Here is a 25,127-nt window from a genome sequence, read left to right as displayed (position 1 = left end):
TTTAAGGGTGTTGAGAATATATATATTTTTTTCGAAAGTTGTCACTATACAGTAATACGATGGTGGTAAATGGATTACGTGATTAGTATGAATGAGTCATGTAAGCAATCATCAGCTTCCTTGGGAAATTATCGTGACTAAGTTGGGACAACCGTTTACATCGTGACATTTTTTTTGGCTACATTTTAACGATGAGCAACATTTTTCACCGTGAAGAAGGTTTTTTTTGCCGTTACGTTATACATTGTGTAAAAGTACTTCCTGCTTTTAGAATGACACTTAACATTTTTGTTCTACTCAATGTTTTTTGCAAAAATATACAGCTTTCAATCTTCATGGCGGTATTTTACAGAATTCATTTTTGTAACGGTGAAGTTAAGTTAATTAAAAACGATGTTAATTTTGTGGAAAACCACCCTCATATACGTTTTAAACATTGCTACGTATACTAAACCCATAATTTAATTACTTACAAATGTAGCTATGACTTGCAATAGCTAGTATGATACTCTCATCGGGATCCAGGCCTTTCACAATACATTCTTTGAAACTCTAACATCTCCCAAACATGCAAGTTAAGCTATAATACCAGAAGTAGAGTTTTCCACCTTTGAATCTTAACAGAAGATGACCAAAGATCCGCAAGAAAAACATTTCAGTGAGCTGCAAACCAACGTATCCTCGCAAATATGTGTGTTGGTACAACAGCTTAGAATCACACGACATTTTTAAACGGGACATAATAGTGCCGGGCAGTGACCGATGTAAAATGTTCTGCCCATACTAATTAAGGGGCCATCCATTTAGGACGTACGCATGGAGGGTGGAGGGGGGGGGTTAACCCAAATGCATACGCTTGCGTATAGGGGGGGGTTCTACTGACAATGTACGCATAGGAAACAGGGGGGGGGGGGTGGGTGAAGCCTCGATAATAATTTGTCTACATTGGCCTTCAAATGAGTTAGATATTCCGGCGGGGGGGACTGTCTGTTTGCTTACACACGTTAATATTACTCTTTGGTTTTTTCGGTAAAGTCACGTAGGTAAAAATTTTAAATAAATTAAAATGAAAACACGTTAATATTATTCATCCTTGATCGTTTCTGCGTGGATTAAAAATCGGCCGTTCTATAGGATTCGGGTCAGGGTGCAAGTCAGGTGGGGGGGGGGGAGTGTAAAAAGTCCACGTGCGTACAGGGGAAGGTGGAGTTTTGACAGATTTTTGTGTACTAAATGGATGGCCCCCGAGTACGAGTGACAGCCATATTAATAATAATACCAGTGTCATCATCATCGGCTAAAGGCCAAGTCCACTCACTGCTGGAAGAAAACATCCCCTAGACAATAATGCCAGAGTCATTATTGAAAATGTTTTAAAACTTAAGATTTAATTGCCAAAACGCCGGCCGCACGAAGATGTTTTCGTTGGCAAAGTCGCCCCCAGTAGGGGGAAGCCGTTCTATCAGTAACGATTGCGGCTGTACAAGTCGCAGAGTGTGGGCCCCCTGGTTAGCCGCGTGGCCACGGCGGTCACTGGGTGGGTGGCGCTTGGGGTTTGACGGCCCCACAGGATTGGCTGGTGGTGATGTCGTGACCTCTGAACCAAAATGTTTTTTTGACCTCTCCCAAGGCTCCACCCACGCGCTTTGTGGTATTATGTGGTGGTGGTGGGGGGTGGAAGCAGAGGCAGGGAGGCGTGGGTTTGTGGGGAGCAGGAAAGGGCGGTGGTGGTGGGGAGGGTCCTAAGGACAACGCGAAGCATGTCCCGCGCTCTGAGCAGTGACGCAAACTTCGTGACAGCTGTTGGTGTGGGTTGTGAGAATTCACTGCAACTCCTTGATGCCATTCTTAAAATAATAACGGCCAAATTGCACTTTGGTGTCGAAGCGAATATGCGATTACATACTCTTTGGTTCTTTCGGTAAAGTCACGTAGGTATAAAATAAAATGAAATTTTATAAAATTAAATTTTATGAAAATATAATTTTTTTATAAAATAAATAAAATACATTTTTTAAAATAAAATATGGATTCCTGCAGTCACGAAAGTTTCAAATCAAAATGCGATTACACGTTTTGTACGAGTTCACGTCTCACCGATCACAATATGAACCGATTTCATTCGCCGTGCAACTTCAAACAGCGAGTGAGACCTTGACACTGGAGTAATATTAGATGTATTTATACAAACAGTTGCATTGTGCTTGAGATTTTCATGACGTTATGATGCCTGTACAGTGCATTCATGGAAACAAAATGAAGTGAATGCCAACGGCATGTAACACACGTAATTTATAACAGTATGCACTTTACAAGAACACAATAACGAAAGTACGGTAAATGATCTGGCTTTTGGGAACTAATCAGGACTTGTCATGTATTTGGGGCATATGATTGCTGTTAATATAATGGCATTGTGTAATGCATGAAAGAGGATTTAAAAAATTCCATTCCGAATGTTACCGTGGTAACCCAAATCCCATTAAGTACCTGGAATCTTTGTGTACTCTTTCCTGGTTTAAAAAAAAAACTCATTCAGAACAAGTAAAAAAAAGGAAATAATGCCGACATTATTTTGGCGTGGATTGCAATAATTCCCGACATTAGACTCTGCCATGTGGCACGGAACAGCGGCCCCGTCAGCTGCTGCTGTGTTCTTGAACGGTGTGGCAAGTCAACCTCTGGCAAAACGGAATAATAAAAAACCCAGCGGCATGCTATTTTCCATGTTTTTTTTTTACAACGTAAAACACAAGGATGGCTTGGAAAGAGAATGGCGATGTTGGGAGGGAGGAGAGCGCTTCTGCTGCGATGGTGGTGGTGATAGATGGAGGGCATGGAACGGATGGTTTTGCCGCCTCCTCCATGGCTCGCCGTGGAATGTGTGAAATCACAACCCTTAACTGCACACGGAGGCAGTGATGAATCTATGTTTTTTGCGACCAGATCCCTTGCGTTGGTCTGTGTTCCAGCTGCAAAGCGGCAGCGTCGTCATAAAGTAAAGGTGAAATGTGCACCCCTGAAATCGCCTACTCACGCCAGCCGCTTGTAAGAGGGCCTCCGCGAGATGGGAGCTTGAGAGAGCCCCTCTAATATTGTATTTTGACCTACTCTTCTCTCTGGCCAGATACCTCGGAAGAGATGGGAGTAGCCACACTTTTCCCCAACACAAGCTATCGTAGACTGTGCTGTATCCATTTATGCTGCTGGGTGGAACGAGGTGGGGGATTTAAGAAACTTGCACAACTGTTTCAACTGGAGGTTCAACTGATTACCTCTGGATTGCAAGTCCAGTGCGCAAATCATTAACACCAGGGCTGCATCCCCCGCAAAATAACGTGGTAGTAATTACTTGGAACGTTTGTGTATCTGCCGTCTGTATATTAGTGGCTCATGCCGCACGCATCTGACTGACAAATGTTATATTTGTTTAATACCTGGTCTAGATTTTGTAACGTTTTAAAGTTGTATTTCTCATCAGGGTTGCTGAGCCACAGACCCAAAAGGCCAAGCGGCCAGCAACAATTATCACTGTTTTTCATGTTGTAATCCGTAAGAGTTTATACAGACGGTACGAAAGTGAGAAACTCTGTTGCATTCTAAATAACTTGTAACAACAGGAGACCCTTGCAACATAGCTTGTGTTTATCCTCCTTGGATAACAGGAACGGGAACCGCTGCTGTAAGATAACCAAACTTGATTTGACTTACGTGGTCCCCAAGTGGGCCTGGCGTTTGTTATTAAGGCGGGTGTTCATCAAGACTTTGCTAGTGGTGTGTAAGTTGGTGTTGTCTAGAAACGTTACATTCGGTTAACACGGTAATAAACGCCACGTTGAATTTAGTTAAACATAGAATTAAAAGAATACTTGCTACGTGATTTTAACAAGTGGCTTGTACATTTACTTTTTTAAAGTGCAAACAGCTCGTTAAATGTGTATACAGTATATAATTTAGATACATTTATACATACACGGAACACTTGAATTACTCATCTATATGTGAAAATCGCATTATGCTGTGGTGGTAACATATTAATATAGGGGTGATGTTAAAAGAATTAAACTGGGGAGAATGAGTTTCCTTACATTTAATAACGTGCTTTTTTGGCAGTGTGTAACCCTAACCCGTGCCGTATAGTTTATTGTTAAGAGTATCATCATACATGAACACGCCCTGATCATGCGCAGCCCACGCGTCAATCACACATTCCAAAACGTATCCAGGCTCAACGCCTGCTTAGCTTCCAAGAGAGGGCGCATCCTGGGTCATTCTTGTTTCATGCGTACATTGCATCAGCATGTACAGCTATATCTATATAAAAGCGTATATAAAAGCATATATATATGAAAGCACGTGCTGTAAGCTTGAGCTTGGTAATGATGCCAAAATGACTCTTCATTGTCTCACCACGCCCACCATTTTACACGCGATTGTTGGGGGTGGCTCTGGGGCAGGAGCCACTGAAGGCTCGGCGTGAGTGGACTTGCGTCGTCACCACCACCACCATCACAGGCCACGTTGACTGTTTGTCCTTTTCATTACCTCCACAAAAAAAAGCTATCCACCACTGGACAAACTGACACCCCATTTCCCCTCCTCCTCCCGTCCTCCCCGAGAGCGGGCGAGGAGTGTCCGTGTCCAGCTGGCAGCGCAGTGTGTCCTGCACTCTCTATTAAGTGAAAAAGCAAAGCCCGCAAGTCTCGTTTTGTTGTTCGTTGTTGTTGTTCGGGTTTAAAGAAGAATAAAACCCCCCTTGCCTTTTTAATGAATGTTGCGTTACTGCGCTGAAGGCGCCGCCCGTTCGCTCGCTCACATCAGGAGGTCCCATGATGATTCGCTCACATCACCCTTGGACATCTGTGAAAAAGAGCTTTATTGCTCATCGGATTCCTGCAGTGTAAATAAATATTCTGATTGTGATTTATATGAATTGAGAGTTATGTGTGCAGAGGGTAGAGAGGAGACGTTTCTTCCCGTGGCATGCACGTAAATCCGTTTAATAGATAAGCTGATAATATATATTTTTTCAAGGCCTCTACTCGTCTCCCATCAATCTAATTACAGTTATTCATCAGCTATCGCTCTTTCATATCCATTCACCTGTTGGGAAGGGGGAGTTATCAGGTTAATTAGAAATCATCATGGGACCTCCTTTGCCAGTGTCAGAATATAAGAATAGGTTTCATATTCTTAGGTTTTTTCGGTAAAGTCACGTAGGTAAAACATCAAAATTAATGAAAATAAAATAAAATAAAAACAAAAATCACGACGTTTCGGACGCAACACAAGTCTCCGTCATCAGGTGGGACCGTCACAGCCGAATTAGCTGCATCAAGTGAGGCAGCTAATTCGGCTGTGACGGTCCCACCTGATGACGGAGACTTGTGTTGCCTCCGAAACGTCGTGATTTTTGTTTTTTATTTTATTTTATTTTCATTAATTTTGATGTTTTACCTACGTGACTTTACCGAAAAAACCTAAGAATATGATTCATTGCAGTCACGAAAGCTTCAAATCTAGAAAGAATAGGTTTTCCCCTTTTTTCTTGCAACAAAACAGGTGTTAAGATGTTAAAACACCAAACTGAAACCTTTTGCAAGGAATCATGTCTGTATTAACCACAGATACTTGTGAAAATAAAAAAAACATACTCTGACAGTATATGCATTGTCTTTTAAACTGATTGGTCTACACCAGAGACAGCTTTCTTTAGAGCTTAGTCTCAAACAGTGTTAGACCACTGTGTTAGACCACTGTTTGAGACTAGGCTCTAAAGAAAGCTGTCTCTGGTGTGGACCAATCAGTTTCAAAGACAATGCATATACTGTCAGGGCATGTTTTTTGTTTGTATTTTCACCACAAGCATTGTGGTTAATGCAGACATGATTCCTTGCAAAAGGTTTCAGTTTGGTGTTTTAACATCTTAACACCTGTTTTGTTGCCAGAAAAAAAGGGGAAAACGTATTCTTTCATTAGAAATCAGTGAGGTATCTATAAATGCATCGTCATATGTAATTAAAATATATACGCAGAACTTATTCTGTCACAAATATGAATAGAAAATATTTTGAGTCCATGAGCCTCTTGGCTTTTCGGGCTGAGCATTATCCAGCAGAATTTGTTTAAACAAGCAAACTCTGAACTGGAGAGACCTGGGTCTCATCAGCAAAGTCAGGCTTGTTTAACAAAATAATGCTGCTGCCTTGCCAATAAGTTACTAGCGAAAGCAATCTCTAAACCATGGGGCCCTGTTCAACCCCTGTTTAATCTGTGTAGTTGCCAAACACTTTTCAGACACACTTTTGCTGGCTCGTTTAGTCCAAGACCGAGTTTATTATCGCGCTGTGGTTGTGCTTAATTTCCGTAACTTTATTTCATAAAAAAATTTGATTCTTCCCTTTATGTGTTGTTGGTTGTTGTTGTGAAATTTAGAGCAGGGCACCATTGTGGAATGTCTAAATGTCACTCCCAAGGCAGCGTACAGTTTGACAAAAAAAATTGGCCCTCGGCAAATATTGAGCCCTGGATATAATTTTTCTATTTTTTGTACATATGCTGGAAGAATTAGAACACGGCGCGTAACTAAACGACAAATGATTTGTGACGTTGTGAATGCTTTTTGTGCAGGCTAATCAATGATTTTCACGTGTGCTTGCTTCGGGAGAAATATGGATTTATTCTTTTAAAGAAAAATAGAGCGCACCATCTGGAATTAATTTCTGCGTTTTTATTGCGCGGGGCACTGAGCAGCAGCCTTGACAGGACAAGAGAAGCTTGGATAAGGAAAAAAATGTGGCACGTCTGTTATGTTTGAGTGCGTGTAACCAACCTGCTTGTTTGATCCATTCATTCTTTAATTAAAAAAATTGTAACGCTCGCAAATGTAACTTAAAAAAGGGACTTTCAGAGACGCGGGAGAATTACTCAGAGAAGTCTTGGAGAGTCTCTAACACGAGGGGACGATGCCCGACGTGTGGCGCAGTGAGAGGGGAAGGACGCGGTGAAATCCAGGCGGCTGGAGCCGTGATAGCAGAGGGCCTCGTCTGGCTCGAGAGATGACGAGGTTCGACGCGGAAGGCCGCTTTGAGGTTGGTCGGAGTGTACGAGAGACGACGCGGCCGAAGCTAAACATGCCGGTTGGCACCCAGCGCCACCACCGCATGTGTGAGCTTTGTAACAGAGGACGGCGACTTTTTGCAGAAAAGTGTCGTGAAAACGGGGAAGCCAGTCAAGTTGAAATTTTGAGCTGCAGGCACGACCATTTGTTCACGCATCTGATAGAGGAGGCATGTGTGCTCTTGTGGCTGTGGGTTGACCCATGTGCAGGAGCTCTGTGATTTTTATATACAGTATCTTTTTTACGACGACTACTACAGCCGTGCAGCGTTTCCGCTCCTTGGGAGAAATGCGTAAGCATTATGCAAGGCACGAGAAAAAAATATGAATGCGTTAACCTCACCGGGGACCATTTGTGCCGCGTAAATAAAGCACGAGATGTCTCCTTGTGAGTCGATGCTATTTCAAGTAACGCCGGGTATAAATTTAGTTGGGATTGTGGATGCGTGCTAATCAGATCGGATTTACGCGTCGGCTCATCCCCCCCTCCTCCTCCTCCCCCATTAATATTTCTTTGTTATTCGCTCTTAATTTGTGTTTAATTGTGGCCGTTCATGTTCCTTAATTTGCTGAGCAACGCAAGAGTGGCTTACGACCCAAAATATTAACGTCGAGTTATAAACTAACAGCCGCCCCCGGAGCTTGCGTGCAGGAGATAACTTTTTCAACGTTTCGGACGCGATCGCTCCTGAAGGTTCGCACAGCGCTGAGACGGTGTTTGCCGTCGCGTTTTGAGTGCTTGGCCAGGTATACCTGGCCAGGTATACCTGCCAGGTGTGTGCCCGGTGGCGGTGGTTCGCGAGCGCGTCTGTTGCTTTGCTTTGAGCCGTACCCACATTAATATGGATTTTGCAGTGGTTGATGAGATACGATGGGGGGAAAGTGGGGCTCAGGTGCGTTGTGTATTTGTGTTGTGAGCTTGTGATTGGTCAGTGGGGGTGGGGGGGGTCTGTGCGTGTTGGCGTTGTTTCAGTGTGGTTAGATATTTTAAAATCCCTTGGCATCTTTGCGCGACCCCAACCCCGATTGGCTGCCGCACCGCATATTGTTCCATATAGTTCACTCTTTATCACTACACCGCAGTGTGTGTGTGTGCATCTCTTTGTCTACGTTCTACAGAGTCTCCAACACGTGGACAGGGACCCAAGCTGTGGTCCGGGCCGTTGTAGCTGTAATTAGTGTAGTTAGCCTGGTGGTCACCACCGTAAGTTGTTATTATGTTAAGGGATAGTTATTACCCTGTGTGTTGGTGATAATAAATGTGGTGCCTCCAAAGAGGACGTCTGCGACTCGGTTGAACCCACTAAACGTCATTCAGTTCCACTATTCCTTTGCATTGATACACAGCCACATGCTTTACAAAAAAAATAAACGTTGATAAGACGAATAAATTGCGTGCGATCCCAAAAAAAAAATACAGACACGATGGTATTTTAAAATTGTTTTCGCTATAGGCTTGAGAGAACAAATAAGTCTTCAGTCTAGACCTGAGCTGTGACTGTGTCAACTGCACGGAGAACACAGTGGCATACACCTTGACTTAAAAAAAAATGCCAAAAAACCACGACTGCTGTTGCCTGGGTAACAGCCAACTCGGCACTTGGAGATCGTTTTTACTAATCCGTGAGCTTTACTTTGCTTCATTTGCGCATGTTCTGTTGAATGTTGATCATCGGTGCCGTGTTTTGTTTTCAAACATGATTACTATTAAATAAAACTCTTAATTTACCCTGGTGATTTGGCGAGTCGCTTGGCACGAGCGAGCGGCGGTGGCGGCGTTGGCGGATACTGAAGTTGTTTGGTTGCAGAAGCGGTGGAAGTGGTGATGAGCGTTACCGTAGTGTTGGTTGCCCTCGGCAGTATTGGTGGCTGTCGTGATGATGGTTGTGGTGGTGGCAGCAGTGGTGGTATAGTATGAGGAGCGGTGGTGCAGCAGTTAGCGCTAAGCTGCGCTACGAACCCGGCGACCCGAGTTCGATTCCCGCTCACGGCCGACACCAGTGACGATTATCTGAACTGGTTCTGGCCCTCCCCTAGGTTTACTCGGCCTCAAATGAGTACCTGGTGCGTTGTGTAAACATCGCCACTAGGGAGACAAAGGCGGCCGGGCGTGGTGTTGGCCACCCACCCCCTTGTGTGCCGTGCTGGGTTTAATAGGTGCTCGCTAACAGCTCTTACCCCAACAGTCTGTTAAAGCTATACGCGGGATCTTTGTCTTTGTCATTGTTATAGTGTATGTGTTGGGTGTCCTAATGGAAGCCACAGTGGTGGTGGTTGATGCCGGTGTGGTGCCTTTCGTGTCTCTGCGGCGTCAGTAACCCTCCGTCTCCTCCCTCTCGCGGGTTCGTCGCCGCGTGCAGGACGAGCTGCTCGCCGTCTCCGAGAAGGTGGTGCTGCGCCTGCGGGACCTCGTGCGTTGGGCCTCGGGCGTCGAGCTGCCCCCCTGGGCCGGGGGCCCCTCGCCGGGCACCCGCGACGCCCCCTCCCCGCGCGGGGCCCACTGTCAGGGCCTGGCGTCCACGCGCGGGACGCCCGCGGTCTGCGGCCTCGACTTTGGCGACGTGGAGAAGGAGCGCGCGCAGCTCGGTGAGTTACTTCCCCCGTCCCGCCGTCCTCAGAACAACTTTCTAGGTCACGAAGGCCTTGTTTCCACGAGCGCTGGGAATTGGTCCGAACTGATTTTGAGATTGCGTGGACCGGAGCTGCCTCTGTACCTCCCCCCCCCCGTTGCAGTGTCGCCAACTCCTTGAAGGGGAAAGACGCCAAAGGAACCTCAGAAAGTTGATGGGTGTCGCTGGGTAGACTTCTAGAGCAAGGGGTCGGCAATCTGTGGCTCCGGAGCCGCATGCGGCACTTTAAGGAGTGCTTTGTGACATTATTTATTAAGCACCACCGTCTCGTATTTACATGCATTGCGGCTCTTGAAATATTGTTTTTTTATACCGAATTCGAAATAAATGGCTTTTTTTGTTATTTTGGTTGCCGACCCGTTCTCGAGAGTCATCAGAAATGTCACGAGAAAATATACTAAGTGTGAGCCGTAGTAGCAGTACACGGATACAGCAGAAGGAGGTGGGAGTGTGGAGAGCCATGGGTGGGAAGTTGGACGATTTCTGCGGCGCCAAATGAAAACTTAGCCGTGGAAACGTTGCTTCAAAGCTGCGCCTGGTGCCTGCATGAATTTCAAATTCCAGGCCCGGGGACGCTTAGTAATTTCTTGAGCAGCGTCTTGGTTCCCTGTTGTTATCGGCACCGGTAACAATAACAACAACACCACCACCACGGTAATGCTGATGTTTACAACGCCACGTGTAGTGCAGGCGTGTAATCTTTAACAACACGGTAGCATGGCAATTATAGAAATGTAATTAACCTTTAGAACGGGGAAAGACTGTACACGATGGTGGTTAGCGCGCTGTGATAATATTGAACCCGGCACACTGAATTCGATGCCGGGCTGAGGCTTCGAGTTGGCAGCAATTAATATATGTGCGCCGTCCTCATTACTAACAACCCGCACTGACCAGCATGATGAAGCATGTTCAAACGGTTCCCATATCTGACCCCGGGCATGACGGAGGCCTTTATTCAGCAGTGGATTGACACAGGTCCTAAATAAAGAAATAAAAGTGTGCAAATAGCATATCACATATACTCGTATACTGTAACGTGGTATGGTGATTTGTTTCAAACGTCACGCCGGGGATGGGCACGCGAAATAAATAAATCTACGTGCTTTTTTCATGACGGGAACATATATTACAGATGTCCCGCACGCTGTCCTGTTCGCGCACACACACACGCTGCGGGCTCCGTGTGCGCCCGTTGGTATTTGCCGTTTCCGTGCCAGCGTTTTCCAGCGGTTGGCATGAGCGCAAGGGATTAGCGGGGTTTTTTTTTCTGTTGCCGCCGAGAGGGGGAGGAATGCGCCATCGGCAACTACGTCTCGTCCGTGGGGCCCCTCGGCGTTGCACGGGCCTTCGGCGTGCTGCCGGCCCGGTTGGCCACAGTCATCGCCGCCGCGTGTTCTCGAATAGTTTTCTCCCGCGCATCGCTAATGAGGCATCCCTTGTGAATGCAAATGCTCGATACTGTAGTTTTTTTCTTTTGTTTTGTGTGTGTGTCTCACTGTGCCCTGCGTCTAATGGCATTACAAACAGATTTATTGCTCAAGTGAGCACTGAGGCGGTGTTCATCTCCTGTTTACAGCCCTAAGCCAAATTCCACATTACTATGACGGGGAGGTGGGTGAGTCTGTCCATTGCCCATCCACTTGCCTTTTCCACAAAATGGTACTCATTGTATCGATCCCGAATAGATCATGGGATGAGTGAACTCCCAACCAGGCTTTGATCTCGCAACCTTACGATCGCGTGCCGCTCACTCTCCCGTTGAACCACCTGGATGCCTTGCATCTCGGAGGCCTTACAATCGTATTGCATTGTTGGGAGCGTGCCTGGTTAGTCATTGTCATTAAAATAATAACGTACGCACCTTTGGACGGTGGTAACTCTCCCCATGCCGCGTCTACGTACCTGTAAACCCATACGGTTTACCCCGTATTCTTGTACAGGGAAATTGAGTTTTCAGGTCCATACGGCATACAGCCATTTCGATACGGACAACATTTTTTTGTCTGTTTGTGTTTCTCTCTTGTGATGGGAAAGACTTTGTAGGATGAACGTTGATATGTTTTAAGGGCACGGGGTGACCACTAAGGTCTGAATTGGTCTGTCATTAGGTAGGAACCGATAAGGATGTTGACGGGTATGTGTCTATCGTGGAGACCATATTTCCCCGTGCTATTCAGTGTGGTTTGGTGAAGGAGGATCGGTACCCATCTTACTCGCCACTGATGTCAGCCGTGGCAGTGCGCCAACCACTGAGCCAACTGCCCTCCACCTGGTTATCGCTGTAGATTAGGGAGGTGTTCCCGATATTAAAATTAATCTGAAATATACAAAAGTCTGGCCCAGATATTACATTTTGTATGGTTTGGAAAAAAACACATTTGTTTGCAGATTGATCTGAGAGTGATGTCATGATAAATGATCACATTACATCACTTCCGTATTTTTTAACCGACACAAGTAGTGTCACGTGCCATGTCATGGGTGACATCACTATTGTTTGCATGAAGAAAACTTCAATTCAACAACTAGTGCAACATACTCAAAAATACGGAAAACAGATCCAAAATTGTGCAAAAAAAAATAAGATTTTTAAAAATCGGAAACCTATCCAGAAAGCGTTTACGAAGAGGTATTAACTCATTCATTCCTAGTCTCTCATTTTACTGGGTTTAAATAAATTGAATAAACGCCGTGAAACAGCAAATTCCAAACGTAGAAACAGAACAGGCACTGAAAATGACACGAGTTGAAAAAGTTTTTATCGCTATAAAGAAACACAATTTGACTTCTACATACCCAATATATATCCGATGTTAAAACCAGCAAAATCATCAGCAACAGAGAGCGTTGGCCTGGCGGCGAAACTGAAACCCGGCGCAGGTGGAATTGGCACCTAAACGTGTCGTAGATGCAGGAGCGTTCCACATTCAAAAGACATTCCCCCTCCCCACCACAATTTAGTACAGTGTTGACTTCTGGACCATGACATAACAAATTTTTAGCTCGTCTTAAATGATCCGGTGTAACCCGATACCTCTTGGGCAGGCCTTACTGCCAAAAGGCATGCGCTGGACTGAGTGGCTGGCTTTGTGACCCCCCTCGGTTCAATCGCTCTTGGCGTTGCTGATACGGGTCGGTATGGACAGCCCTAGAAGTTTTATTCTCAACATTGTCAGAGTACAGTCCTTAGTGTGGTCCGGCCTGCAATGATGCCCCACACCCATCGCCTTGCCTCACCCACTGCCACGACTGCCACCAGAGCTCAATAAAACATTCAATCCACAGGCACACGGCCGTGCTTTGCTTCTGAAAGTCCACAATGTCCTCGTGCCTAATTTTAATTTCCGCGCCGTGTCGATCAACGTTTTTACACGAAAACACACGTGGTAGTTTTCAACACGTGGGCGTTCTTTTTATACGATAGTTCTGGTGGTTTCTTTTGTTAGAGGAGGCCCTGCCTCCGGTCACCGGCTCCACCTTCCTTCACCAACACCACCACATATGTGCCCTCCCTCTCCACCCACAGTCTGACCCTTTCAACTACTTCCCTGGAAGTATGAAGCCAGTCTTTGTCCCATCCTGTTTGCTAAGGAGCGTCCTGCTTGCGTAGATAATTCTTTTGCATCTTAATCAACTGCAGTCTTCAGGCAATCTCGGATAGAAGCTGAGGCAATGGTATATTAATTTAAAAACATTCTGAAACAAACTCAATCTCCCTATATATAGCGTTACAGTATGGTCCTTTGTGTGTTTTGATAACGATCTAGAACAATTTAGTCGCCAAACAAGCTCCATAAATGTTTGTGGACGTTGTGCCTATATACAGCGTAGTGCCCTAGTCAGTATGCTGGACTGTTGCAGGAAATAACCTGCTTTCTTCTAGTTGAACGGAGATTTTTTATTGATTTATAAATAAATAGGTGTTTGTGTAAACGTGAACATTCTATAAACACTTGAGGCTAAATAGAGCTCCGATTATGCCTTTTCGGGGTCCACGCTTGAACCTGTTTTTTTTTAAAACCTTTTACTCATTGTACTTAAATGGAAATGATAACATGCTAAATCTACCAGTATATAAATACAAATCATAAATTGGCCATGTACTAAATATACAGTGTTTATATAAATATGCACACGCGGTTAACAAGTAATGAAGGATCGTGTTGGCACAAATGTGACACCGACGAACAAAATAAAGCGCACGGCGGTGCACGCGCACATACGCAAGCACCCCGTCGTCCCGCGCCACCCCGATGGATTTACCAATCCGTGCAGGTTTGCGCAAGGGCTTGACACTCATGTTTTAAGTGAAGGAGATTGGGAATACTGTAGTTGGAGTCTAGACGACCAGAGTTTCAGAAAACCGCAAATGAAACTCGGGGCCATTGTCGGTCTTAATCCCCCGTTGTATGCATTTTTAAAAAATCATAGGGCAGTGTGTTTGACAAATGTGCCGTTGTTATTTGTGTTTGTGCACCATTGCCACCAGTGCAGCATCACAGTATTGAGTTTAATTTTTTTTGCTTGTGTTTGGGCATTTGAGTCTTGACCCCTCCCCACTCCGTTAGCATGATCCCACTTGCTGCACTGCATCGTGACCGCCGTTGGTGGTGGTGGGGGGAGATGCCCTCGGCTGGTGGGGGGGCGGCTGGTGAGAGGGGGGCCCCCCTCATCGTTGCCGGCGAGTCGTTGGCATCTCGGTCCCGTCGTCGAATAATCGCTCGCTCGCTCTCTTGCTCGCTCGCTCCGAGGCCCACCGGTTCCTGCGAACGATTCTCAAGTCTTCTTGGTTCTTTCGGTAAAGTCACGTAGAATGGAAATAATAAAATAATAAAAATAAAACATAAGTAATTCTCACGACGTTTCGGCCACAACGTAAGCAGACTCTGTCTTCTCAACGCATGCAGACTCTGTCTTCTCGACAGACCTGGTCTTCACCTGAGGACGGCTGCTTGCGTTGTGGCCGAAACGTCGTGAGAATAATTTTATGATGTTTTATTTGTATTATTTTATTATTTCCATTCTACGTGACTTTACCGAAAGAACCAAGAAGATGAATCCCTGCAGTCACGAAAGCTTTAAATCGAAAGAGTCTCAAGTCGCTGTGGTTGCGTCAGGAAGCGATTTATTTCGCATGGAAGGGGATAATTGGCAAATTAGCTCAAAATGGAAGCAGTCCAGTGATTTTTATCGGAACGAGCCGCAGCAGCGGGCCCACAATCAATATTGGAGGAGTGGGTTTGCTTAAACCCATTTCACGTTTCCTGCGAGCCGGCTTAGAAGTTGTCCGTGCTAAATGGGTCTGTCTTGTTTCCCTCCCTCCCCCCCCAATAACTTTCATACCATGCTTCGTAATGCATATATCATAAAACTTATAAACTTTTTTTTAAAGGCAGGCACGAAGCCCGCGGTGCAGAGCTAAGTTACGGGGACTGCGTTTTGACAAAAACAAGGAATCTCGGGAAAATGGCCGAAAACAGTCCTTGACTAAGACTTCTCTAAATGTCTTTAGGCAAGTTTGAAATGCCATCTCTTGCGGACGCTAAACAAAAACACCCCATCCCGTGTTATCGTGCGGTAATATACGTTCACATCGTAAAAACCCCAACTGGCAAAAGACCCAAAACGTTTAGTAAAAATCACCACGTTAATCAAAGGCAATTCATCACGCGAAATATCTTCGTGAAACTTGAAAGCGGTCGGTACAGTGCAAGTAAAAATTCTGTTGGAGTGGCAGAAACCAAATTTGACAACGCAGCCCTGCGTCTACCCTCCACGTCTCGACAGCAGAAGCCTCTCCATAGCTTCTTTGCAAGTGGTCGTTGTTGTGTTGTTGTGTTTTTGTGCGAGATCGTTTTGATTTATTTCTGTAAGATTCTGTGGGCAAAAAGAACAACAACTGCTCATTCAGTCCGCTCCGAGACGGCCGTTTCTTATCCTGGCAGAACTAATTTACAAGTGGCCGTGCGTGCAGAGGGGGCCTGCCGTCGATTCCTCCCTCTCCTCTCTCTCTCCTCTCTCTCTACACCACCTCCGCCCCCTCCATCTCCCCTTCCTCCCCCAACTCTCTTCCCCCCGTGCAGTAAAACAAAAACATGCGAAAGGAAAAATAAAGAATGGCTCTGGAGAGTGAGCGCATGCAACGACAATAAAGCAACGAAATTATTAACTTCGGTGCCAGCTCTTGGCATGACCCCGGATCAGTTTGCAAGTGAAGGTGCAGTAATTAATTAACATTTATAATACGCTGAATACACTTGCGTATGTGCGTTTTAAGGTAATTACACAGCGTGGTGGCACGCACATGCACGGTTTGATTAATTCACCCATAATATGCACATTTGTGTATATTGTAAACATAGTTATAAATAACATCGTCATCATCATTGTTGATAAATTACCAACACTTTATCAATTGAATAAAAAAATTGCCATAATGTACATGTGCACAAACCACTAAACTGCCATATTTGCATAATTGTGCACCGTTTATATGAACCGTATAAACACACTTTGCATTACATAATGAATTATACAATTATTTTACACTTTGTGACTAGCTGCCTGTGGATTGCCAGCTGGGTGGCTGTATGGGTGACTGGATTCCTGCTTGGCTGGCTAGCTATATGGCTGGCTGGCTAGCTATATGGCTGGCTGGCTAGCTATATGGCTGGCTGGCTAGCTATATGGCTGGCTGGCTAGCTATATGGCTGGCTGGCTAGCTATATGGCTGGCTGGCTAGCTATATGGCTGGCTGGCTAGCTATATGGCTGGCTGGCTGGCTATATGGCTGGCTGGCTATATGGCTGGCTGGCTATATGGCTGGCTGAGTGGCCCTGTGGCTGGCTCACCCCTCAGCCTGTCTGCCTGGCTGGCTTGTCTCGTCGGATGACTGGTGAAGCCATGCGGCTGCCCCCCGTCTCAGCGGCTACCCAGATAGCTGGCTGGCAGTGAGGTTCTAGCGCACACGGTGGCGAAGGGCACAGGCCGCGTGCCCACTGGCTGGCTTGCGATGGTCGTGGAGCCACCTGCACCGTTCCATCACTTGTGCCCCGTACTCGGCATATAAAGCACGCTGGCGTGCCGCCAAGCCACTCACACAACCGCCTAGGCTGCCATTCGTAAATAAATTATACTCGTTACATGTATTTGCTTTCAGCCCGATGGTGATGTTTTGACAATAACGCGAGTGAATATTCCTCAATGCGTAATTTTTGTGAGAGATGTGTACATTCGGCGCTTTAATGTTTCTGTCTTTGCGCGCCGCATGAATATCTGACGAACCAAATAATATGGGATGCAGATGTAAATCCTTTGAAATCCAAATTGTGGATTAGTCTGCTTCTCCACTGTTTGTGTGTCGCTGCCTAGAGGAGGCCAATTCTGCCTCCAGTGGCGTTAGCCAAAAAATTCTGGGCTGCAATTTTGCCCATTCACCTTTACCAGAGAGGTGAGAGCCCCTTGAGACAACATTGGACACTAGGTGGATAAAATTATGCTCCCAATAAATCAATGTTTATCTGTTACAGGGAAAATCCCGTTCAGCCAGTTACCCAGCTGGTTTTCGAGGGAGATCCGTGGGGGCATAGGTCCAGAGCAAAAACAGTCGTTAAGGAATTTTACGGAGCCGGCATGAGCATCCGTTCCCAAGGCCGGTGCGGTGCCGTGGGAGATTTCTGCTGAATCCGTGGGGCCGGGGTTAGGAGTGAGCGCGTAACGTGCGGAGGGCGGCCAGAGGAGCCCCGCGTGTTGCGGGCGGGTGGCCGGGCGAGTGAGCGAGCGAGCGAACGGGCAGGAACCCGCCGACACGTCCGTAGTTGTAATGCCGTCGGACGGGTTTGGACCGTGTGCCGACACGCTCACCTCTCTCGTGCGCGCGCGTAAACGGCCGCCAACGTGAATGATGCAAATTCCGTTCGGAACAATCCTCATCCCACCGCCTCCCTCCCGTGTCTCTCTCCTTCTGTACCCCAACCCCCAAACCTTGCACTAACCCCCTCCTCGTGGCCCGGTGATAACCGTGGACACAAAACACCCGAACGAATGAACAGCGATGCGCATTTAGCGGTGTGTTTTTTTATCGGGGAAATACTTTCCATTTTCTGTTGTAAAAACATTCCCCGCAACTTCCAGCCGCTTTGCGGAGATTTTTTTTCAACGGCGCGTTTTTTTGTTTCTTATTAAAATGAACCTCTTGGCGGTACCCCGGGGTCCCATAAGCCCCCGGCTCTCGCATAAACATTATATAATAATGTAAAAAAAAACTGTGCTGCTATTTTTCACCAATGGGTTTGAAGGATGGTAGCAAGTGTGGTCTTGTTAAACTATGCGTTTAAAAATGAAAACTACTTATCTGCAGTACCTCTATTTATATACACTATCGAAAAAAATAATTTGCACCCCCTTGTCAATCATCGTGTTTCTCAGTGTGGATTTGTGAACACACTTTGTCAACAGTACATAAAATAGTATGCGTTTTCAATGCGCTGTTCATATTGTAACAAGCGTTTATACCAATGTCACTCTACAGAGTAGTGGGTCGCCGCTCCTCTTATCCGCATTGATCCGAGCGGTATGTGGGGACTATGGCTTAACCGCAAAAAAAACCTATTTGCACAGATGCATACAGACAAGAGAAGTATTATCAAACAGGAGGAATTAACGGTGCAATGCATCTCATCTGCAGGTAATAGGATTGTCATCGATTGATTCTGACTGCAGACATTGGTAGGTCACAAATAATAATGAAGATACGAGAGCAGTTTCACTGTATTATTATGCACACCGTTATGACAAATAAAGGACTTAAGTCGTGTAGGCAGTTTGAGCAGCTTGGATAAGACTTATGATCCTGCCCATACCCGAGCATGGGAGTGCATTCGCTTGTTCAGCTCTTGTGCACATTCGTCCTCGCTGATGCTGCGCTTTGACACGACACGACAACAGAATGATCCCCGCCAGGCGGGTCGCAGCGTTTATGTGCGCGGTGGGACGGAGTCGCCCAAAAATAAACAAATTAATTGCGATTTCGGGACCCCGGGGTCTCACCATAAGGTTCAAATACGAAGCGGTTTGTCAGTCCGCTGCCGGATGACCCCCACCCCATTCTCGCCAACGCCGTGCTGATCATTCCAGGTTATTTGACCATACTTTATCATGCTGGTCAGAGCGAGTTGGGGAGGGTGGGATGGATTGGCAAGGCCTGGTTCAAATATCACAAATTTATAATTGCTTTCGGCAACAAAAACCCACCTTACTATGAGGGGTCTTACATTAAACCTCTCTTATCCATGATTTTACCACACTCGTATATTACTCGTATAAACCAACCGTTCATTAATAGAATTGGACAAACATCCAAGTGCAGCAGCACCACCCTCCCGACAATGAGTCTTGGGACTCCGCTAGGTATTTCCTTGATAAATGACAGTATTGGCATCACGGTCGTCATTGTTATTATTGGTACATTATTGTTATTGTTGTGATCCGTGCGTGGCTCATTGGGTTTGTCTCATCGATCGTGCCGGTTTCATTCAAACTCTCCACACGAAATATTCGCAACTTAAAATCCCGACTCGCGACGCCCATTCGAGGGCATCTTGGGGGTCGCAAAACTTTTTAAATTTCAGAACGCTCCCCAGACCACACCGCCACCAACCCCTCCATGAAATTCATATCTGTCCCAATTATCGCCCACTCTCCTCTGCCATCCACCACGCCACCGCAACTGCCCCGCTGGCCGCTTTGCCGAATTCGGCCTAAATTGCGGTGCCACTGAGCGATCCGGAACGAGTCAAAAATTGTGTTCTCTTGCGCCACTGCTCGTCCCGGGCCATCGTCCCTGGCAATCGTCCCTGGCCATCGTCCCTGGTCCTAGTCCCTGTGACCCCTTCCTTGTTTGCAGGTACGAGCCGCCTGGAAATATTGCAGGGTAAGAATGGGCATTGTGTCAACGGGAGGTTATACATTCCTAAATGTCATTAGTGTGGCATTATAAATGTAGGCGTAGGCAAATGTAGGACAGCTGGGCGTGTCGCCTGCTCGCCCCCCCCCCACTCTGGCCCCGCCCCCTCTTCGCGTCCCCGCCCCCTGGCCTCTGGCCCTCCCATTGGTTCCGCCCCTCCTGACCACGCCCCTCCTGACCACGCCCCCTCCTGGCCACGCCCCTCCTGACCACGCCCCTGACCACGCCCCTCATGACCACGCCCCCTCGTGACCCCTCCCCCCTGGCCCCGCCCCCACAACCACCAAATGTTCCATCCCCCAAACATCCTTTTTGAAGGTGTCGCGGTGTTGCACTTTAGACCGCCTTAGTCGGCTGTTCTATAACTGATAAATAGATTAGGGCAGCATGAGAGCAGAGGAAAGCGAGAGAGAGAGAGTCTGGCTGTTAATGGTCGAGCACTATTTATTACCTTGCGACGATACGGCGTGGGTGATAAATGTGTGGAGATGCAAAAGTGGTTGTTTTTGTAACAGTAAAAGCATAACCGCAGTTCCAGCGTGCTTGTGCATGTCGCGACGAGACGACCAAATCGTTCATTTTAAGTTGTTATAGGCAGCAGAGGGTTTCACTACCCCGCTGTGTGTGTCTACCGCACGTATTAATATTATCATCACCCAGGAATGTCTGTCCTTAACGCTCGTGACGTCACTCCACACCGACCAGCCCCCCTCATTAATATTCATGAGCAGGTGACGTCACTTCACATGGAGCACCCTCCCCCTTCATTAATAACATGAGCAGGTGACGTCACTACATCGACCAACCCCCTAATTAATATTCATGAGCAGGTGACGTCACTCCACATGGGGGGCGAGGCGCCTCCTCCCCCCTCGGCGTCAACTGACAACCCTCACGACAAAGGCAGAACCCTCACGTCACGTGATCTCCGTAACGCTGTTGAGACATCAAAGTAAAAAGGACGTCGTGATGAACAAGGGATTAGAACCTTTATAAATGAAATAAGTCTGTGTCACCGCGCCCTTGCAAAATGCACACGAATTGATGCAATGAATATCACGTCGAGGTCTGCTTTTCGCTTGCAAGTTTCAGATTTACTGCAATACACCCATCCTTGGACGGGCAAAAGGCTAGTATCAATATCATCTTTGGTAACATATCCGAACCGGTTCTGGGGCCCTTCCCCTAGGTCGACTCGGCCTTCAATACGAGCACGTGGTGTGCCCCGGTGCGTTTTACCATCATCAGCAGTGGGAGGCAAAGGCGGCCTGGGCCAGGCAGTGGTTACCGCTCGCACCAAAACCCTCCTAGCCGGTGTGGGCTCTACCCTGTAATCGTCGTGTTCCAAGGAAGGTGGTGGTGGTGGGGGTCTTTGTGCGGGCCCCGCGACCACCACCACCACCACCCCTCTCCTCTCCAAACTCCCCCGTGAAAAATCCCGACACCGCCCCGGAATTGTAACGGGGGACAGGTGGTGTTTTCGTACAGCCCTGGCTGCACATTTAGTTTAATGCCACACTTTTAACCGTACCCCCCCCCAACCCCAACAAGGTTTAGATGAAAAAATAAGTCCATTAAAAATTATAACAATAATTTACAGACCTCGTGTCAATCCACTGCTCGATGAGGGGCTCTTCCATACAGTGAAGTGTACAGGGGGCTGTTTGATTATTACTTCATCAGGCAATTACTTCATCACGGTTGAAGGTGGAGGGGGGAGTCAGGAAAACAAAGGTTGGCCGGGTTTTCAGCTCAACGTCCTAATCAATGCGCCACCGATGAAACCTCAACAAATGCAAAAATATATAATTAACATTATAATAATCACACGTGGCTTGGGATGGCCTTCATCCAGCGGTGGATTGACCATGGCTGATGATAATAATAATGATGAAGAATAATCACATGCAAAGTGATCCTGTAATACCGAGAGAATTCAGGTCACTTGAAAAACGAGGCCGGCTGGCGGGCGGCTAACCAATGTTGGTGGTTGTAGTCTTGAAAAAAAAAGAGGAATGATTACGATTACCGTATTCTCCGGATGTAATGACCAATCTGGAAAGTAAGACGCACACGAAACACGTGCGCCCCCCCTCCCCGCCCCCCGTGTCATTAATAAAATCAAACAAATCTTGCCTCGCACAGCGGGGCTAGAAGACAGCGCACTTCACAAACGGGGTGGCTTTAAAAATACACGCTCAGCAAGAGAGGGGGGTGGGTGTCTCGTAATCCGGAGAACACGGTATTTTACGGGCCGAACCTTGTTGTTTGTGCAGCGATTTTCGCAGCGCAGGAAGTGATGCGAGAAGTTAAAAGTGGAAGCTTGGGGGAGGGGATGGTGGTGGTGGGGGGTCATCACCACGCTGTGGTGTGGCGCCCCGCAGTGGTTTGGCGCTGATGTTACAGACTGTTGGGGGCAAGTGCTGTTAGCGAGTAGCAGCGCTCATGAAGTTGGGCACTGTGGCACACGAGGGGGGGCAGCACAACGACCACGTCACAACAGTGCACGGCAGCCACGTGGTCCACGGGCTGGCAGATTAAACGTTGGTACCACCAAAGGTCGCAACGCTTTCGAAGTTCCAATTTATTTCTATGTCAACAATAAAAGAGTGGGCTATTTTATGGCCCACTATTTTTTGCAGTGTTTATCTCAAAATTCACTTTTATTGGCCCCATAAATAAATTGGAACCACACTGCTTGTTAATAGAAAACAAAGATTCTCTCTCCCCGTGTGTAGCTCGTAATATAGACCGTTGGGGAACGTAAACTAGAACTTTTATTTCACCAAATAAGGCCCACTGAGCTATTTCACTCTTTTTCAGTAGCGACTTGGCCACAAATGATAGCTCAACGAAGTGGCTCGTGATGTGGAAATTTATAGCAGCCAAATACTCTAAACGGCATTTTGATCCTGAATGCGAAGGGAAAAACTGGAGGACCCGGAGAAAAATCCACGCGACCACGGGGAGAACATGGAATCTCCAAATATACAAGCGTCCAGGTTAGGATCGAACCCACGACCTCCTGCAAACCAGGCAACGGAGTTCACTACTCTTAGGTTTTTTCGGTAAAGTCACGTAGCTAAAAAATAAAATTAAAAGTTAATAAAAGTAAGAATGGAAATAAAATAATAAATCACGACGTTTCGGAGGCAATTACTGCATTACCTTGATGCAGTAATTTTAGCTGTGACGGTCCCACCTGATGACGGAGACTTGTGTTGCCTCCGAAACGTCGTGATTTTTTTATTTTATTTCCATTCTTACTTTTATTAACTTTTAATTTAATTTTTTACCTACGTGACTCTACCGAAAAAACCTAAGAGTATGAATCCTTGCAGTCACGAAAGCTTCAAATCTAGAAGGGAGTTCACTTTTTGTCACCTTTGCACCCGGTGCTGTTGGTGAGCACCTATTATAGTGGGGATGGTGCGCGATGGGGTAGTTATGGTCAGGACCATGCCTGGCCTGCCTTTGTCTCCCCATTGCTGATGTTTACACACACACACGCCAGGAACATTGGGGTTTCATTAAGAATTTGGGGACATCATTTGAATGTGTTCCAATTAAATATGCCATGTTTTAATTAGAATTGTGCTGTCTTACAACACATTCTATACACAATGGGCTTATGTATCGGACAATGGCAAGTCAGGTCTTTTACCGGAAACATTGGCATATTATCTAATTGCTCTGCTATCATTGCAGTGCAGTGATTAATGGCACCGAGCTATTTGTATTTGTGCTTCGTGCACCACTGCAAATTCTGGCCGTGAATCATCAGTCACTCCACTGCTGGATGAAGGCCTTCCCAAGCCATTGATCCGTTCACGATTCTGCGATGCGTCAGTTCACCAACACCTGCACACATGCTGATTGCAGTCCGTTAATAGTGGGCTTTAAATTCTTTACACACGCAAGCGCATATGTACGTAAAATATAAAACTCGCATGCGTAAATATATGCAATGCATGAAATATATAACCAGGCGAGTGCCCCACGGAGAGAGGTCACTCTTGCAAGAGAGACCTGGGGTAAAATGAAACCAGCTGCTCGCCACCGGGGGAATCAAAGCCGGGTCAAAATAAACCAAAGTTTTCCACGATAGCTGTGCACCGGCTGTGTTAACGCGCTGCACGTGAGCCTGTCGATTTACGCGTCGCACGCAGCAAGCCGTACATAACGCCAATATCGTGTGTGTGTGTGAATGTATGTTGAACTTCTTTTGGCACCGTGCGTAGCCAACCGCGCTAATCGGATGTGTACGTGCACATGCACAAGCTTACTTAGATTATAGTCTGGCACAAGGGCCGCGGTGACGTCACCGCCACTTGGTGGCAAATGAATGGCGGTTGTTGTTAGACATGCACAGCAATTTTGCAGTCCGTCTGAAATGCGTCCGCCAGCGCATGTGCACTCACTCAAACTCCTTCAGGACCACCTCTGCTCATGTCTCTGCATTAGCTTCCAGTTCAAACCCACAACGAGTTTAAAATTCTCCTACTTGTGGTCACGGCTTTCAATGGGCTTAGACCACCACACCATTTCTCCACTGAGACCTCTGAGATCCACTGACCTAGCCCGGTGTTCTTCATTACAAGTCCCTCAGGCCAGTGGCGGCCCCTAGTGGCCTTTAGTGCTGCCCCTGGCTTGTGGGGTAGCAACAATGTACGAATTGTAAAACACCTTCTATCACCATCATCGTAGTGTCAAACCTCAATGGTTTCAAATGTGTGGCGGCCCTCACACTGATGATGTTTTATCGGCGAAAGTGACCACCCCCCCCCTTTGAAAATTAGTGAAGAACACTGCTGTAGGGTGACCCGCGGGTTGTCGTCCGCACGGTGCCCAGGCTCTGCAGTTCCCTGTGCTTTGAGGTCAGGATCTCTCGCAGTCCGTAGAGACTTGAGATCCCACCACTTGTTTAAAAGGAGCGCTCGCTCTCTCCAGTTCCCTGTCTCGTCTCTTTAGTCTCTCTCTGGTTAATTTTCACTTGTTTCCCTGCTTTACACGCATGGTGTCCTGAGATCCATTATTTAACGGCTACTTTATGAATATAAATCGTAATTATTATTACTTTGGTCAGTCCACTGCCCCCCACACACACCGGGTGCGGGTCGCGGCGGGCCACTTGGGCCATACTTCACCACGCTGGTCGGCGCGGGTTGGCGGAGGTGGCGAACGTGGACAATGGGAGCGGTGGAAGTACAGTACAACAATGGATTTTGCTGCACTGCCCCTCCACTGCACAGGGGCATAGAGCCCTCTCTCCACAGCAGGCCCACAGCGCCCAATTTGAGCACGATGGTTGCCTGTCCGAGCACTATCCAAGCTCAACGCCGCTTGGCTTACCAGCTCCGATGGGTATCGGTTGTAAATTGTGTGTGTAATTTACAGCCCTTAGTCTATAC

The 25,127-nt window shown here is 46.8% G+C and overlaps 1 protein-coding gene across 1 annotated transcript in view; it reads left to right on the top strand.

Annotated features, from left to right (window-relative positions):
* LOC144935053 (uncharacterized) overlaps positions 1 to 25,127 on the top strand; it is a 60,245-nt gene that overhangs the window by 19,778 nt on the left and 15,340 nt on the right. The window contains exon 3 of the mRNA XM_078861375.1: positions 9,480 to 9,705. Coding sequence (XP_078717501.1) covers positions 9,480 to 9,705 — 226 coding nt within the window. The remainder of the gene's footprint in view (positions 1 to 9,479; positions 9,706 to 25,127) is intronic.

The sequence above is a fragment of the Lampetra fluviatilis genome, chromosome 12, assembly GCF_964198595.1.
Source record: "Lampetra fluviatilis chromosome 12, kcLamFluv1.1, whole genome shotgun sequence".
In the NCBI taxonomy this organism is placed as follows: Eukaryota; Metazoa; Chordata; class Hyperoartia; order Petromyzontiformes; family Petromyzontidae; genus Lampetra; species Lampetra fluviatilis.
The sequence above is the reverse complement of the archived record's forward strand: the minus strand, read 5'-3'. Positions and strand labels throughout refer to the sequence as shown.